General features: G+C 55.4%; 1 protein-coding gene across 3 annotated transcripts in view; it reads left to right on the forward strand.

The window, feature by feature from the left end:
* COL27A1 (collagen type XXVII alpha 1 chain) overlaps positions 1–14431 on the forward strand; it is a 152899-nt gene that overhangs the window by 123925 nt on the left and 14543 nt on the right. For all 3 annotated transcript variants that reach the window (XM_061426616.1, XM_061426615.1, XM_061426617.1), the window contains exons 42-58: positions 1822–1878; positions 2046–2099; positions 2833–2886; positions 3171–3224; positions 4058–4111; positions 4195–4302; positions 4770–4877; positions 6009–6116; positions 7856–7909; positions 8421–8483; positions 9009–9062; positions 9205–9240; positions 9344–9361; positions 9568–9603; positions 9858–9884; positions 13068–13133; positions 13969–14137. In XM_061426616.1, the coding sequence (XP_061282600.1) occupies positions 1822–1878; positions 2046–2099; positions 2833–2886; positions 3171–3224; positions 4058–4111; positions 4195–4302; positions 4770–4877; positions 6009–6116; positions 7856–7909; positions 8421–8483; positions 9009–9062; positions 9205–9240; positions 9344–9361; positions 9568–9603; positions 9858–9884; positions 13068–13133; positions 13969–14137 (1120 nt within the window). The remainder of the gene's footprint in view (positions 1–1821; positions 1879–2045; positions 2100–2832; positions 2887–3170; positions 3225–4057; positions 4112–4194; positions 4303–4769; positions 4878–6008; positions 6117–7855; positions 7910–8420; positions 8484–9008; positions 9063–9204; positions 9241–9343; positions 9362–9567; positions 9604–9857; positions 9885–13067; positions 13134–13968; positions 14138–14431) is intronic.

A 14431-nucleotide genomic window follows, 5' to 3' on the forward strand; every position in this document is an offset into this window, starting at 1 on the left:
TCTGCCCACAAGAGCCACAGGGGCCCCAGGCCAAGGCGTACGGCCGCCAGCCCTCAGGACTGATTCGGGCCTGGGACAGGCTCCAGCCCCCGGGACTGTCCCCTCTCTCTTGCCTCTCAGACCTCCCCTTCAGTCCCTGCCAGCAGCCAGGGGGCTTGGAGGTACCCTGGCTTGAGCCGCCTGCCCAGAATGTCCCCCCATGGGAGGTGACACTAGTTATCTGGGGCTAGATCATGCTGAGCCCTCAGGCTCTGCCTACACCTTCCTTGTAGCTGGCACATGGCTTCCAGCCACCCGTCCTGTGGGTGGACCAGGGTCCAGGGTGACCTGCCATGGCCCAAGGACCTCGGCTTTAAACTCTGCTCCTCCCCCTGTCTCTCTGTCCACCTCCGTGCCATGCATCCTCCCAGCTGTTATCATTATCAACAACAGCAGTTTCTACAGAGCCTCTTCTCTGTGTGCTGAGAGCTTACCATACCGCTGCTTCCTGGGTCATCAGAGCAGAGCTATGAAACAGGAGAATCTCATTTTGCAGACGAGAAACTGTCTTATGAGCAAGACCCGCAAGTGGGTGACTGCTGAGTGCCTCCTAGGGAGGCTCAGGGCCTTCCCTGGGGCTCCCATCAAGAGTTGGAGGGTCATCCTAAAGCAGGTTCTCTGCCCACCTTCTCCCAGCAAGGGTCGGAGAAAGGGGCTCTTTCGTTGAGGACTGAATGGCTAAGCAGCTTACACCACCTCTTTGTGCCTCAGTGTCCTCATGTGTAAACTGGGAGAATAATATCGCCTATTTTGTGAGGCTGTTGGCAGAATTCAGCCTTCCCAGGTGGCGCTAGTGGTAAAGCACTCGCCTGCCAATACAGCAGACATAAGAAACATGGATTTGATCCCCGAGTTGGGAAGATCCCTGGAGGAAGGCATGGCAATCCACTCCAGTATTCTTACCTGGAGAATCCCACGGACAGAGGCTGGTGGGCTGCAGTTCATAGTGTTCAAAGTGTTCTACACAACTGAAGGGGCTTAGCACACAGACAATGCTGGGAGGATTCATTAAGTGTCTGCGTGCAGCTGTGGCGGTCGGTGCTCACGCTTGCCAGCTGTTGGAATTATTGTCACTGCCTGCTGAGTACCATGCAGGGACTTCTGCATCACTTCATGGAAGCCCTACCACCTTCCCTGGGTATCAACATTGTCCCCTTCACTGCCCAACTACCCCCATTTTGCAGCTGAGAAAAAGCTCTGAGACCAGAAGGGCCGTGTTGAAGCCCTGGGCAGCTGGTCCCCTACAAAGCCAGGTGTAGCCAAGTCTCGGCTCAGCTACCCTGGCTGACAGCCTGAGAGTGTCAGCCTCGGGGTATCCAGCCTGAAAATAAAAGTGATAGTCGCTTGGTCGTGCCTGACTCTTTGCAACTGCATGGACCGTAGCCCGCCAGGATCCTCTGTCCATGGAATTCTCCAGGCAAGAATACTGGAGTGGGTAGCCATTCCCTTTTCCAGGGGATTTTCCTGAGCCAGGGATCGAACCTGGGTCTCCTGCATTGCAGGTGGATTCTCTACCATCTGAGCCATCAGGGAAGCCCCCAGGGAAGTCCAACCTAGGGGAGGGTAAAGAGCAGTGTCCTGTGTTCCGAATTCCTGCTTCCGTGCTCGGGTCTGCCTTGGACCCCATGTCTTCCCTTCCCTCTTGGCCTCAGTCTTTCTGTCTGTGACCCTAAGTAGACTGGGTTCTTCATCTCTGATGAAGGCCCTCTTGGCCTCAATGTGGAGTGTCTGGAGTTCCCCAGGAGCAGGGAGTTTGTCTTAACGCTGGTTTTGCCTCCGCAGGGGGAGCAGGGCGAGGACGGCAAGGCTGAGGGGCCCCCTGGACCACCTGGAGATCGGGTAAGGGCCCCCCCCATCCACCCCCTGGACCACTGCCAGGGTGCAGCCCCAAGCCCCAGCTGTGTGGGGAGCAGGGGAAGGCTGCTGCGAGCTCCGCTGAGGGCGTGGCCCAGGAGGCCCCGGTCTGGCAACCCCTGCAGTCTTCTATTGTTGTCCTTTTCATTTAGGGCCCTGTGGGTGATCGAGGAGACCGTGGCGAACCAGGGGACCCTGGATACCCTGTAAGTATTCAGAGCTCCTACTTGCTGGCAGCATCGCAAGCGTTGTAAGAGGTCATTCCTTGGCCTCTGTTTCATGCAACCTGGAATTAGAACGGCCTTCGCCAGGAAACGGGCCTGTCCTGCCACCACGAGTGCCCAGGTTTTAAGCATCCCTAAGGGCTCAATTCATACTGAAAGGGGAAGGGTCCGAGATCTTTCCTGAGGGAGGGAGACCCTTCCCCTCCAGGACCCTCAGTATCCCCATCTATGACTGAGAACAGCTCTCCCAGCAGAAGCAATGAGGACAGACCACTGAACGAGCACCCAGCCCCACCCCCCACGCCCACCCAGGCTCTTCACCCTTCATCCTTGATGGCGGGAGTCCTTTCCTTTATTCATGCTCAGTTGTGTCCTACTCTTTGTAATCCCCACAGACTGTAGCCCTCCAGACTCTTCTGTCCATGGAATTCTCCAGACGAGAATACAGGAGTGGGTTGCCATTTCTTCCTCCAGGGGATCTTCTCAACCCGGGGATCGAACCCGAGTCTTTTCTGTCTCCTACACTGGCTGGTGGCTTCTTTCCCAACTGCACCACTGCCCATTTTGCAGATGAAGAAGCTGAGACTTAAGGGGACAGTGAACCATGGCTAAGAATAAGAACAAAGGCTTCCTTGGGGTCCTCCAGGCTAGCAGTTGCCCTGGCCCCCACTCCCTCCAAGATGAGCCCCTTCACCTGTCTCTGCTTGACTTCCAGGGACAGGAGGGTGTACAAGGCCTCCGTGGAAATCCAGGCCAGCAGGGCCAACCCGTGAGTGGTGCTTCCTGTCCCATCCCCCTCCTGCCCTGAGAGGGGGGCTGGTGGAGAAGCAGTGGGGGAATTAGAGATCTGGTCTCTTTAAAGCTTAAAGAGACCTGCCCTGCGGGAGGGCCTGGGACAGCCCATTCTGGTTTCTCCTGCCCTGACCCTGGGGGCACCCCCAGAGCCTGCACCCCCAAACCCCTCCCCACCCCTCCCCCTCCAGGCGGAGACTGGCCACCCTCCCCGGGAGAGAATCCTGGGGCTGCCTTGCGTCATCTCACCTTGGTTTGCAGGGGCATCCGGGACCCCGGGGACGGCCGGGCCCCAAAGGATCGAAAGGGGAAGAGGTAAGAGGCCCGGATGCTCACGGGAAGGTAGACCCTGGGAAGGGAAAGACCAGCCTAAGCACATAGCCCGTGGGAGGCAGCACTGGGGTGTGATGAGAAGGAGAGGGGACCACGGGCCGCTGCAGGGCGTGGTCCAGCCAGGATTCCTTCAGTGGGCCTGAGGGCCAGGAGATGACCAGTCCCAATCATAGAACCTCTGGGAGGGGGACCACCTATTCAGTCAGCTAGTGGGATTTGAACCCCGGGCAGTCAGTATCCAAAGCTGGCCTCCCTTTCCACCACAATGCACTGCAGAAAGAAAACTGGGAGCAGTGAAGTGAGAGCATGTGGAGGAAGACAGGGAGCGTGACACTCATGGAGGAATTCGGAGGCGGTGGAGAGGGAATTTCCTGCCTTCACCCAGGCCTCCTGGATCGGCCTCCACTGAGGCTGGGCCAGGGCTGTCTCACTGCCCTCAACTTCCTCCCAGGGGTGCACACACACACGCCTTCCTTCTGCTCGCACACACACTCCTCACCCTTCCGGGATACCCACACCCCTGAGGATCACACGGACCTGCCAGCCATGGGGCTTAGCTCCCACCAGGAAGTTGCCAATGCCTGGACCCTCTGCCACCGGGTTCCCAGTGAGGGCCCAGGGCCCAGAGCAGGGTCAGGGGCCGCACCTGGCAGGTCCCAAGGCTGGCCTTGACCCTGGGCTTCTGGGTGGGGGTGCAGATGCAGATGCCGAGGTAGAGGGGCAGGGCTGAGCCACAGAGGGATCTCCCTTCTGGAGCCCCTTGGGTTCTGCGCCTCCTCCAGGAAGCCTCCATCGTGTGCCCCTTGATTTTTCAGGGGCCAAAGGGAAAGCAAGGCAAGGCTGGGGCGCCAGGACGGAGGGGGATCCAGGTGAGTGGCTTACAGCTTTTCGCTCACCCACCCCACCCCCTGCCCTCCCCAGAAGCCCTCACCAGCTTCTCGTTTACTCCCAGGGCCTGCAGGGGCTCCCAGGGCCTCGGGGCGTGGTGGGGAGACAGGGCCCCGAGGGTGTTGCTGGACCAGATGGGCTTCCTGGCCGCGATGGTCAAGCAGGACAGCAGGTGAGCCGGACTGGGGGTTAACAGAGGGTGTCTCTGTTCGAGACGAGGTGCGCGTGTGGTGGGATGTGGGGTGCCATAGGCCATGGGCCAGGAGGAGCAGGTTTGGGAACTTGGATGGGCAGAATCAGCGTATCTAGAAGTTTCCTGCATGGTCAGTGGCTTCATTCTGTGGTACCTGGACAATGGCCTGTCTCACTGTCTCTCCTCCATGCCAGCACCCAGAGGGACAACCCCTGTCCAGGGCAGAGAGCTTCTGGTTTTTAAGATCCCTCATCTCCCTACCCACGAATCTTCAAGTCCTCTTGCCCCACTGGTCCAGCCATTCTCACACATGGCCTCCATCCCCGAGTCTGACCTCCACCCCCACCAGGCTTCTCCCACGCTGGTGGATTTTGAAGTCACCCTGCCTCCTTGGCTGTCTATTTCCTGAAACATGAAAAATTCTCCTTTGCCCTCTTTCTTCACAGGGGGAGCAAGGAGATGACGGGGACCCCGGGCCCATGGGCCCTGCTGGGAAGAGAGGAGATCCAGGTGTGGCTGGCTTGCCTGGAGCACAGGGGCCCCCAGGATTCAAGGTCAGACACTTGTTAATGCTCTTATCCGCCCTCCACCCTTTCTGCCTTGGTACTGACTACAGTGACCCTGACTACAGGGCTGACATGGGCACCCATGTCCCAGGGACAGTGAGAAAAATGGAGTCTACTTCCTCAGGGGTCCCTCCCCAAGCTTGAACCTGGCTTGCTGCTGCTGCTGCTAAGTCACTTCAGTCGTGTCCGACTCTGTGCGACCCCATAGACGGCAGCCCACCAGGCTCCCCTGTCCCTGGGATTCTCCAGGCAACAACACTGGAGTGGGTTGCCATTTCCTTCTCCAATGCATGCAAGTGAAAAGTGAAAGTGAAGTCGCTCAGTCGTGTCTGACTCTTAGCGACCCCATGGACTGCAGCCCACTAGGCTCCTCCGTCCATGGGATTTTCCAGGCAAGAGTACTGGAGTGGGGTGCCATTGCCTTCTCCTGGCTTAAAGGATAGTTAACCCCTGGAGCTATAATACTGCCCCCTATCAGGCCTTTGAGGTTGTCAACTGTTTGTTGAGCTGTCCGTGGGCGCCCTCTTGTGGGCCTTGTGGGGCAATGGCTGTTGCTGGCTGCTGGGACCCTCCAAGGCATCTTTTTAGGAAGTTTCCTTGCTCGGTGGGGGAGGCAGTCATGAGGCTGTCTGAGCCCAGGGTTAGACACTGAAGGGAAAATTGAGATGAATGAATGAGGCTCTCACCCTCTCTGAGCTTGAAGTTTAGTTGGAGAGAGGTTGTAACCCTCTTTAAAGACAGAGGGCAGAGGGGAGAGGTGGCCTTGGCCTGTGGAAGATTTAAATGAGGCAAGAAGGGGAGGCGACATTCTAGACAAGAGGAAGAGTGTGAGTGGAGGTAGGGACTGCCTGGCCTGTTGGGAAGAAACAGTGAAGAGAGGTGTGTGAGAGAGTTGTCAGGAAGTGGGCCCTTGAATGCCAGAACAAGAAAAGAGACTTTCTTCTTAAGCAGGCTGAAGTTTGAGCACCCTCCCCCATCCCCAGACCTACACCTGTTGCCCCAGCAACCAGAGATGTTTACTGACCCCGTGGAATCCCTGTTCTGTCTCTCCAGCTGCCCTCCCCATCTCCTAGAGCCGTTTTCTCCCGTTGACTGGTCATCTTGGTGTGTTTCTTTAAGGGTGAAAGTGGGTTGCCTGGGCAGATGGGACCCCCTGGCAAGCGAGGGACAGAAGGCGGCATGGGGCTTCCTGGGAACCAGGGGGAGCCTGGATCCAAAGGCCAGCCGGTGAGTGAGCCCCAGGGAACACACATGTTCCCACACATGCACACACACGCACGCAGACCCACCAGCCACCTTCCTGCACTGTGCAAAGCACGGAGCAACCCTCTCCATGGGCACGAGATCCCACTCTGCCTCCCCTGAGTCAGGGATGAGGGGATGCAAGAAAGCTGAGGAGCGAGATGTGAGTGGTCCCTTAAGAATGAGGAGAGGCCATCCCAACCAGAACCTTAAGTAGCCTGAAGTAACCTTGAATCTGGATTTCCCAGGTGGCACTAGTAGAAAGAACCCACATGCCCCTGCAAGAGACTGTAAGAAACATGGGTTTAATCCCTGGGTCGGGAAGATCCCCTGGAGGAGGGCATGGCAACCCACTCCAGTATTGTTGCCTAGAGAATCCTGTGGACAGAGGAGCCTGGAGGGCTTCAGTCCATAGGGTCACAAAGAGTCAGACACGACTGAAGCGACTTAGCACACACACAGCCTTGGATCTATTCGAGAAATTACATCTATAGTTTGAAAACTTCCCACAAAGGTTCAGATGACTTCACTGGTAAATTCTAGTCATTGTTTATGGAAGAAAAATTCCAATTCTGCATACACTCTTCCATAAAATTGAAGGGAAGGGATACTTCCAAACACATGCTGTGAGGTTAGCATTACCCTGATGTCTATGCTAGACAAAGATTACAAGAAAAGAAAACTACCGACCTCAGACTACAATATACCTCAGAAGTATAGACACAAAAGTTCTCGATACTGTTTTAGAAAAATCAGTCAAAGAATACATTAAAAGAATGATATGTCAAGATCGAGTGAGATTTGGAACTTCCCTGGTGGCCCAGTGGCTAAGACACCATGCTCCCAATGCAGGGGGCCCGGGTTCGATCCTGGTCAGGGAACTAGATCCCACATGCACCACCAAGAGTTCACATGCCACAGCTACAGATCCTGCATGTTGCAACTAAAAATAAGATAAAATCCCACATGCTGAAGGTAAGAACCCACACAGTCAGATAAAGAAATGTATTTTTTTAAAAAAGAAGATCAAGTGAATCAGGAAAAAAAGATCAGGAATGTAAGGATAGTATAACATTTAAAAATAAATCAATATAATTCACCATATTAACAAGCTAAAATTTGTTGTTTAGTCACTCAGTCGTGTCTAACTCTTTGTGACCCCACGGACTGCAGCACCCCAGGCTTCCCTGTCCATCACCATCTCCCAGAGTTTGCTCAAACTCATGTCCACTGAGTCGGTGATGCCATCCAACCATCTCATCCTCTGTTGTCCCCTTCTCCTCCTGCCCACAATCTTCCCCAGACTAAAATAGAAGATCCAATTAATCATTTCAGTAGATGCAAGAAAAGCAAATGATAGAATCCAACTCCATTTCTGATAAAAATTCTCAACAAACTTGGTATAGAAAAAACTTCCTCAACTTGATAAAGGACAGTCATGAAAAATCTATAGTTACTATCGTAGTTCCTAGTGAAGGATTAATTTATTTCTCCCAAAGAGCAGAAGTAAGTCAGATACCTGCTCACACCACTTTTGTTCAACATTGTGTTGGCATTTCTAGCCACTGCTGTCGGGCATCATGCTTGTGAGCCATTCACATTCATTTGCCTTGAGGTGGAGTGGCTGATATCCCTTCAAAGAGGCAGACCTGGGGGTCCTGCCCGACTGGCCAGGCACCTTATCTTGGCCTCACTTGCCCTGTCTTATCTTGTTCTCCCCATAGGGTGACTCTGGTGAGATGGGATTCCCAGGAATGGCTGGCCTCTTTGGACCCAAGGTACAGATTCTCTATTCCTCTTGGGGTCCTGTCCATCCACCTGCTTGTTCACTTATTATTTCTTGGGCACAAATATTTCTTGTTCACAAATATTTCTTGGGCATTTGCAATGGGGGCTGGAACACAGCCAGAATCTAGCATGAACACCCTTGTCTCCCAGCCTAATGTTCCAGCAGACCTGGGTTCTAAGCCCAACTCTGCAGTTTATCTGCTCTGTGCCTGAGCAAGTTACTTGGTCTCTCCAAGCCTCAGTTTTCTCATCTATAAAATGGGCACAGTAGCAGCAAAGGGTTGTTACAATGAAGATTAAACCTACACCATTTAGCGCTGAGCCAGCACGCTGCCTGCTGCATACTAATTGTGGACATTTGTTCCTCTTTCTGGAGCCTCTCAGGGAAGGCCTCTCTTGACCGGGAGGGCAAAAGTTGGGCAGACCCCAGGGGTGGCGGAGCTGCTGGAGCCCTTGCCCAGCGGCCACCCAGACACAGCAGCCCTTCTCCATCTCCCGCAGGGCCCCCAAGGAGACGTCGGTTTCAAAGGCATCCAGGGCCCTCGGGGGCCTCCTGGCTTGATGGTGAGTCCTCCCCTGTCTGTCCCAGCATGGTCAGTCACCCGAGGCCGGCCAGCCATCAGCTGGGTGACGTCACCCTTCCTGTTCCTTCAGTCCTGAGCCTTCTCTGCCCACTATCTCCCCTCCTGTTTCTACACCTTTTCTTAACATTTATTTTTTAATTGGAGGATAATTGCTTTACAATGTTGTGTTCGTTTCTGCGTACGATGTGAATCAGCCATAAGCATACATATGTCCCCTCCCTCTCGAACCTCCCTCCCACCCCCTACCCTGCTTCCACACCTTTGCTCGTGATCTTCCTGCCAGCTGAGCTGCCGTCTTTCCCGCTTTCACCTGCTCCCATCCCCCACCAATGGCCCACTGTAACGCACACCACTCGGGCTCAGCAGACGTGCAGCCTGGCCCCACCTGGGGAGGTCTCCCTTCCATCTCCTGGGGGCCTTCAGGCTGCCCCCTACCCTCCTGTCCTGGTGACTGTGTTCCCCAGGCGCTGGGACGAGAACACACAAGCCTTTCTCTCCCCTTTAGGGAAAGGAAGGTATCATCGGGCCCCTGGGAATCCTGGGACCTTCGGGACGCCAGGTATGTGCAGGGGGCTGGCCAGAAAGACCACTGGGGCAAGACTGTTTGTGTGACCTAGAGCCAGTCTGAGCCTCAGTTTCCCCATCTGGGCAGTGGGGCTCCTCCTCTGAGCCCCCTCTCACTGGGCCATGGTTTCTTGCAGGGTCCAAAGGGCGACAAAGGCAGCCGCGGGGACTTGGTGAGTGGACGGGCTGGTGGGCAGTGTGGTGGGTGGGGGCAGGGGGGCGGCATGGCTCAATCTGCTCCTCTAACTCTGTCTCCCCGCTTCTGTCCCCCTCCAGGGATTGCAAGGTCCGAGGGTGAGTGGGCTGGGGTGTGAGGGCTGGGGGGGTGGTGGAGTCAGGGGGGCGGGCACTCTGGGCTTTCCTGCCCGTGACCAGTCATGTCCTGGGACCTCGGTCTGTACGCAGGTGGCCACGGTGCCTGGGTCTCAGGAGGAGGCCTGGGCGGGGTTGGGGGATGAGAGGCCTTTGAGCGGGGCCTCACTGTTCTTCTCTTCCTCCAGGGTCCTCCCGGTCCCAGAGGGCAGCCCGGCCCACCGGTAGGTAGTGTGTGTTCCCCTTGAATTGTAGGGCAGCTGGTGGGACCCCAGGCTGTGTTGGCGGCCTTCATAGGACTGGCCCTGACTTCACAGGCCAGGCCTCTGGGATAGTACAGCTCAGCCCGGGTGGTCCCAGGCAGAGACCAGGGTGGTGGGTTCTCTCATGCCCTGAGAGCCCCTCCCAGCTCCCGACAGCCCCTGGGACTGCAGCACACAGTCCCTGCCAGACACAGACGCAGCCTCTTCTTTTGCAGGGTCCTCCAGGGAGCACTATCCACTTCGTAAGTTGGAGAACTTCCTCTGCGGTCTGCTTGGAGTAAGGCCTGGGGTGTGGTGGGGGAGGGATGACAACAGACCCCTCCCTGGCCCAGGGCTGCCCACGCCCCATCCTTCCTCACTCCATACTGAACCCTGACCCCTGCACTGAGGGGCAGGAAACCCAGGTATTAGCCAGAATGCACCCCGGCCAGTGGATCCAGGAAGACCTCCCTCCGCTGGCTCCAGGCCCTGTTGGCCCACTCTGTGCCGTTCCACTGACAGATCTTTAAGCTTCTGGTACTGATTCCAGCCCCTGAGTTTTGGGAAGGGAGCTGCCCCACACCAGTGAGCAATTTGGGGGACACCAGCTGGGTGTCCTAGAATTTAATTCAGTCCTGACACTACTTGGAGCAGCATCAGATTCCACGGGTTGAGGGCTCAGTCCTGCAAGATCGCTGCTGGCTCCCCAACCCAGGACTCCACACCTCCATCCCTCACCCCCCTTCCCTGCCTCTCTTCCGATGCCAGTGGCAAATCCAGGTCTCATTTGTGCTTCTGACCAACTAGCTATACACCAAAAGTTCCCACCAGGCCCTCCTTGGCATCTGTTAATTTGCTAGGGCAGCTCACAGAACTCAAAGACACATTCTACCTACCAGATTAGTGGCTTATTATAAAAGGCTGTAACTCACACGTGTCATTTTGGACTTCCCTTCTCAGCGGGTAAAGAATCCACCTGCAATGCAGGAGACACAAGAGATGCGGGTTTGTTCCCTGGGTTGGGAAAATCCCCTGGAGGAGGAAATGGCAACCCACCCCAGTATTTTGCCTGGAGAACCCCATGGACAGAGGAGCCTGGTGGGCTGCCTTCCATAGAGTTGCAGAGAGTCGGATGCGACTGAGCGCAGGCACAGAGGAGCAGCCGGATGGAGGTTGTGCATCATCAAGCAAGGCATGGGGACGGGCCACGAGCTTCTGTGTCTATTCTGAATCTGCACCTGTTCACCAAGCTGGGAGCCCTCCGAACCCAGTCCTTTTAGGATTTTCTGGGGGCTTCGTTACACAGACACAATTGATTAAGTCATCGGCGATGGCAATTGACTCAGTCTGCAGCCGCTCTCCCCTCCTTGGAGGCTGTGGGACTGGTAACTGAAAGTTGCAACCCTCTGATCACGTGGTTGGTTCCGGAGACCACCAGCCCCTACACTTAGGTTACTTAGGAGCTTTCCAAAAGTCATCTCATGAACACAGCAAAAGATACCCTATTTCAGAAAATTCCAAGGGTTTTCGGAGCTCTGTGCCAGGAACCGGATTGAAGACCAAGTATAGATTTCTTATTGTGCATCACCGCATGACAGAGCCTGTCCAGCTCAGATTCTGAGTCCGAGGAAGGTCAGGCAAGGTTGCAGGCTGGGCCCCAGTGCTCCTCCCTGGCTTGAATGAAAATACATCCCCCCCTCACAAGCCCTCTGGCAGTCTGTCCACATTTGATCATGGTCCCAGTTGACTGTTAGAAGCAAGCCCCGAGCGCGTCCCAGGGAATGGCCAAGGGGAAGGACTGCATGGAGAAGGAGCCCGGCCATGAGCAGCTTGAATCCTTGCTCCCTGTCCTCGCTGTCCGTCCCTCTGTCTCATCCATGAAACTAGAGTGACAGCCCTGGCCTCTTCCTCTACATCCTTCCTTCTTCAGTAAGGAAGCAAACTAGGAGGAAATTAAGGGATCTAGGAAAAGACTTTTCCCTCTTTAAAAAAAAAAAGGAAAACGAGAGGATTTTTATTTTTTGAATAATAACTAATAGATTCAGTGCTTGTTGTATGCCATATAACATTCGTAGCGCTTTTCTGGAATTCCCTTGTGGTCTGGTGGTTAGGACCCCACGCTTTCACTGCTGAGGGCTCGGGCTCAGTCTCTGAGCCCTAATCAGGGAATTAGGATTTCTCAGGCTGTGTGGGGAGGCAAAAAAAAAAAAAAAGAAGAAGTGCTTTTCGTGTGTTCTGCTGTTTAGTCACTAAGTCTTGTGACTCTTTGCAACCCCATGGACTGTAGCTTGCCAGACTTCTCTGTCCATGGGATTTTCCAGGTGAGAATACTGGAGTGGGTCACCATTTCCTTTTCCAGGGGATCTTCCCGATCCAGGGATCAAACCCAGTCTCCTGTGTCTTCCTGCATTGTAGGCGGATTCTTTACCTTGAAATCATTTATTCCTCTCAACAGTTCTGAGTTTTATTATCAGGATGAGAGAACCAAGTTTAAGCAACTTGCCCAGATTGTACAGTTAGTAAGTTGCAAGGCTTGGGATCTGAACTTGAGAAGGACTGCCGGACTCCTAGCTCCAGACCCCAACCCTGGGGCTTTACTCACTGTCAGATCTTCCCCCCTCTCTATATTCATGATGAGGTCATGCAGCTGTGTTTCTGGGAAGCCCAGTGTCAGGACTGGAGGTGCAAGTGGAAGTGAGACACTTACAGTGCAAAGGGGAGACCCCGGGGCTGTGGGAATGTAGAAGGCGGGGTCCACACCCAGCCTGGGGGCATCGGGAGAGAGTTCCCATCGCAGGGTGGTATCTATAGGATGCGTGCAGGGCAGGCTTTCTCACCCACAGCGCTGTGGACATTTGGAACCAGACGATTCTTTGCTGTGAGTGATTGTCCTGTGCATCGGAGGATGTGTAGCCACAGCCTGGCTTCCAGCCACTGCATCCCAGTAGCACTGCCTGCTCCAGTTGTGACAGCCCCTGAAGTCTCGAGATATTGCCAGATGCCCTCTAGGGGGCAGCATCAGCCCTGGCTGAGAACCACTGGAACAGTAGATGGAACGATGGAGGAAGGGAACAGGCAAATGGGAGCCGCGTTCAGAGGCGTGGTGGCTAAACAGAGCACGCACTTAGGGACTGAGAAGTGCGATAGTGTGTCTGGTGCGCGGAGCACCCGTGAGAGACAGAGAGAGGCAGGGCTGGAGCACACAGCACGCAGGCCACTGCCAGGAGTTTGGACTTAATCTTGGGGGCGACAGAGCGCTATGGAAGTGCCTGGAGGAAATTAGTGGAAGCATCTGTTTGCAAGGGGAGGAAGAACAGAGTTCCCCAGAAGGCATGCTATTGGCCAGGATCCCACTAGGGAAGGTGGGGTGGGAGGGCCCTTGCTCAGACCCTGGGACTCCTGCTCGGTGGGGGCCAGGAGGCACACCCTGTCTTCTCTCTGCGCAGCAACAAGATGACCTTGGGGCAGCTTTCCAAACGTGGATGGACACAAGTGGAGCACTGAGAGCAGAGGTGCCACCCGGGGCCCTGCCCACGTGGGGTCCCTTCCTTGGGGGGGGGGTGCAGAAATGATGACCCACATGTGGTCAGTGGCCTCCACGTGACCCACACTGAGCAATTCACAGCCAGCAAGTGACCCAGAAGCAGGGCCGAGGCCTTTTGCTCTCCTCCTGAGTCAGGTAGAGATGTCAGAAGCAGCTTCTTGGTTCAGTCCCAGAATCCACCAGAGGCAGGAAACTTGTCCACAGGCTCTGCTAAGACCCTGGCCAGTGGTCACCTCAGCACTAGGATACAAGGCTGAACAGGGCCCTGGGTATCCTCTGGTCAAACCCTGTCAAGAGTGTCCTTTGCTGAGTTGCTTTCCCCCCACGATGGGGGACTCACTACCTATCAGCTCAGATCGTCAGACTTTTCCATTTGTGCCCTGAGTGCTCTCTCCAGGCTTATGAGCCAGGGGAAGGGCAGATAGAAAAGCTTGTTATGTTCCTTCCATTCTGAGGAGTGGGGGACGGGGTAGTCAGTGGAAAGTAAGTCCTTCACCAACTCCTTCCTGAGGGATTTGGGACCCCTTCCTTGACTCCTTGCTCACAGGACCCTCCTATTCTGCAGCAGAAGCCAGGTTGACTGTCCACATCTCTCAAGCCCCCAGGCCCTCTAGGTAGATCTGCCCCTGGCCACCGCTGGTCCCCAGTTTCTTTATTTGTTAAGTGGAGGGACACCCAAGCATAGCCCCTGCAGGGAGCTCAGATGTCTCCTTAGTGGCAAGAACTTGGGGCAGTGGAGGCTTAGAGCTCCAGCCGGACAAGGACCTCAAGGGCCCGACGGCCACCCTCTTTTCTCACAACAGGGTTACAGCCATCCGGACCGGCTGGTGCTGGACCAGGGAGGGGAGATCTTTAAAACCTTACACTACCTCAGCAACCTCATCCAGAGCATTAAGACGCCCCTGGGCACCAAAGAGAACCCCGCCCGGGTCTGCCGGGACCTCATGGACTGTGAGCAGAAGATGGTGGATGGTACGAAGGCCGGTGGGGTCTGTCTCATGCGAGGGCTTCCCGGCCCCAGGGGTGGGGCAGGGCGGGGCAGGGGATTCCAGGAGGAACTAAAGAGATGGTTAACCGTTCTAAGACAGAGCAATTAGCCGTTAGGTTCTCCGGTCAACTGGGCCGAGTGTCTGTCCTTGGGGAGGCAGTCATATATTCACTCAACAAACAGTCACAGAGCCCCGCAGTGTGCCAGGCATTGAGCCTCCTGGGGCATGGGGATATGGACGGGTCCCACCCTTCCAGAGAACCCACAGATCCACAAGC

This window comes from Bos javanicus, chromosome 8, assembly GCF_032452875.1.
Source record: "Bos javanicus breed banteng chromosome 8, ARS-OSU_banteng_1.0, whole genome shotgun sequence".
NCBI lineage: Eukaryota > Metazoa > Chordata > Mammalia > Artiodactyla > Bovidae > Bos > Bos javanicus.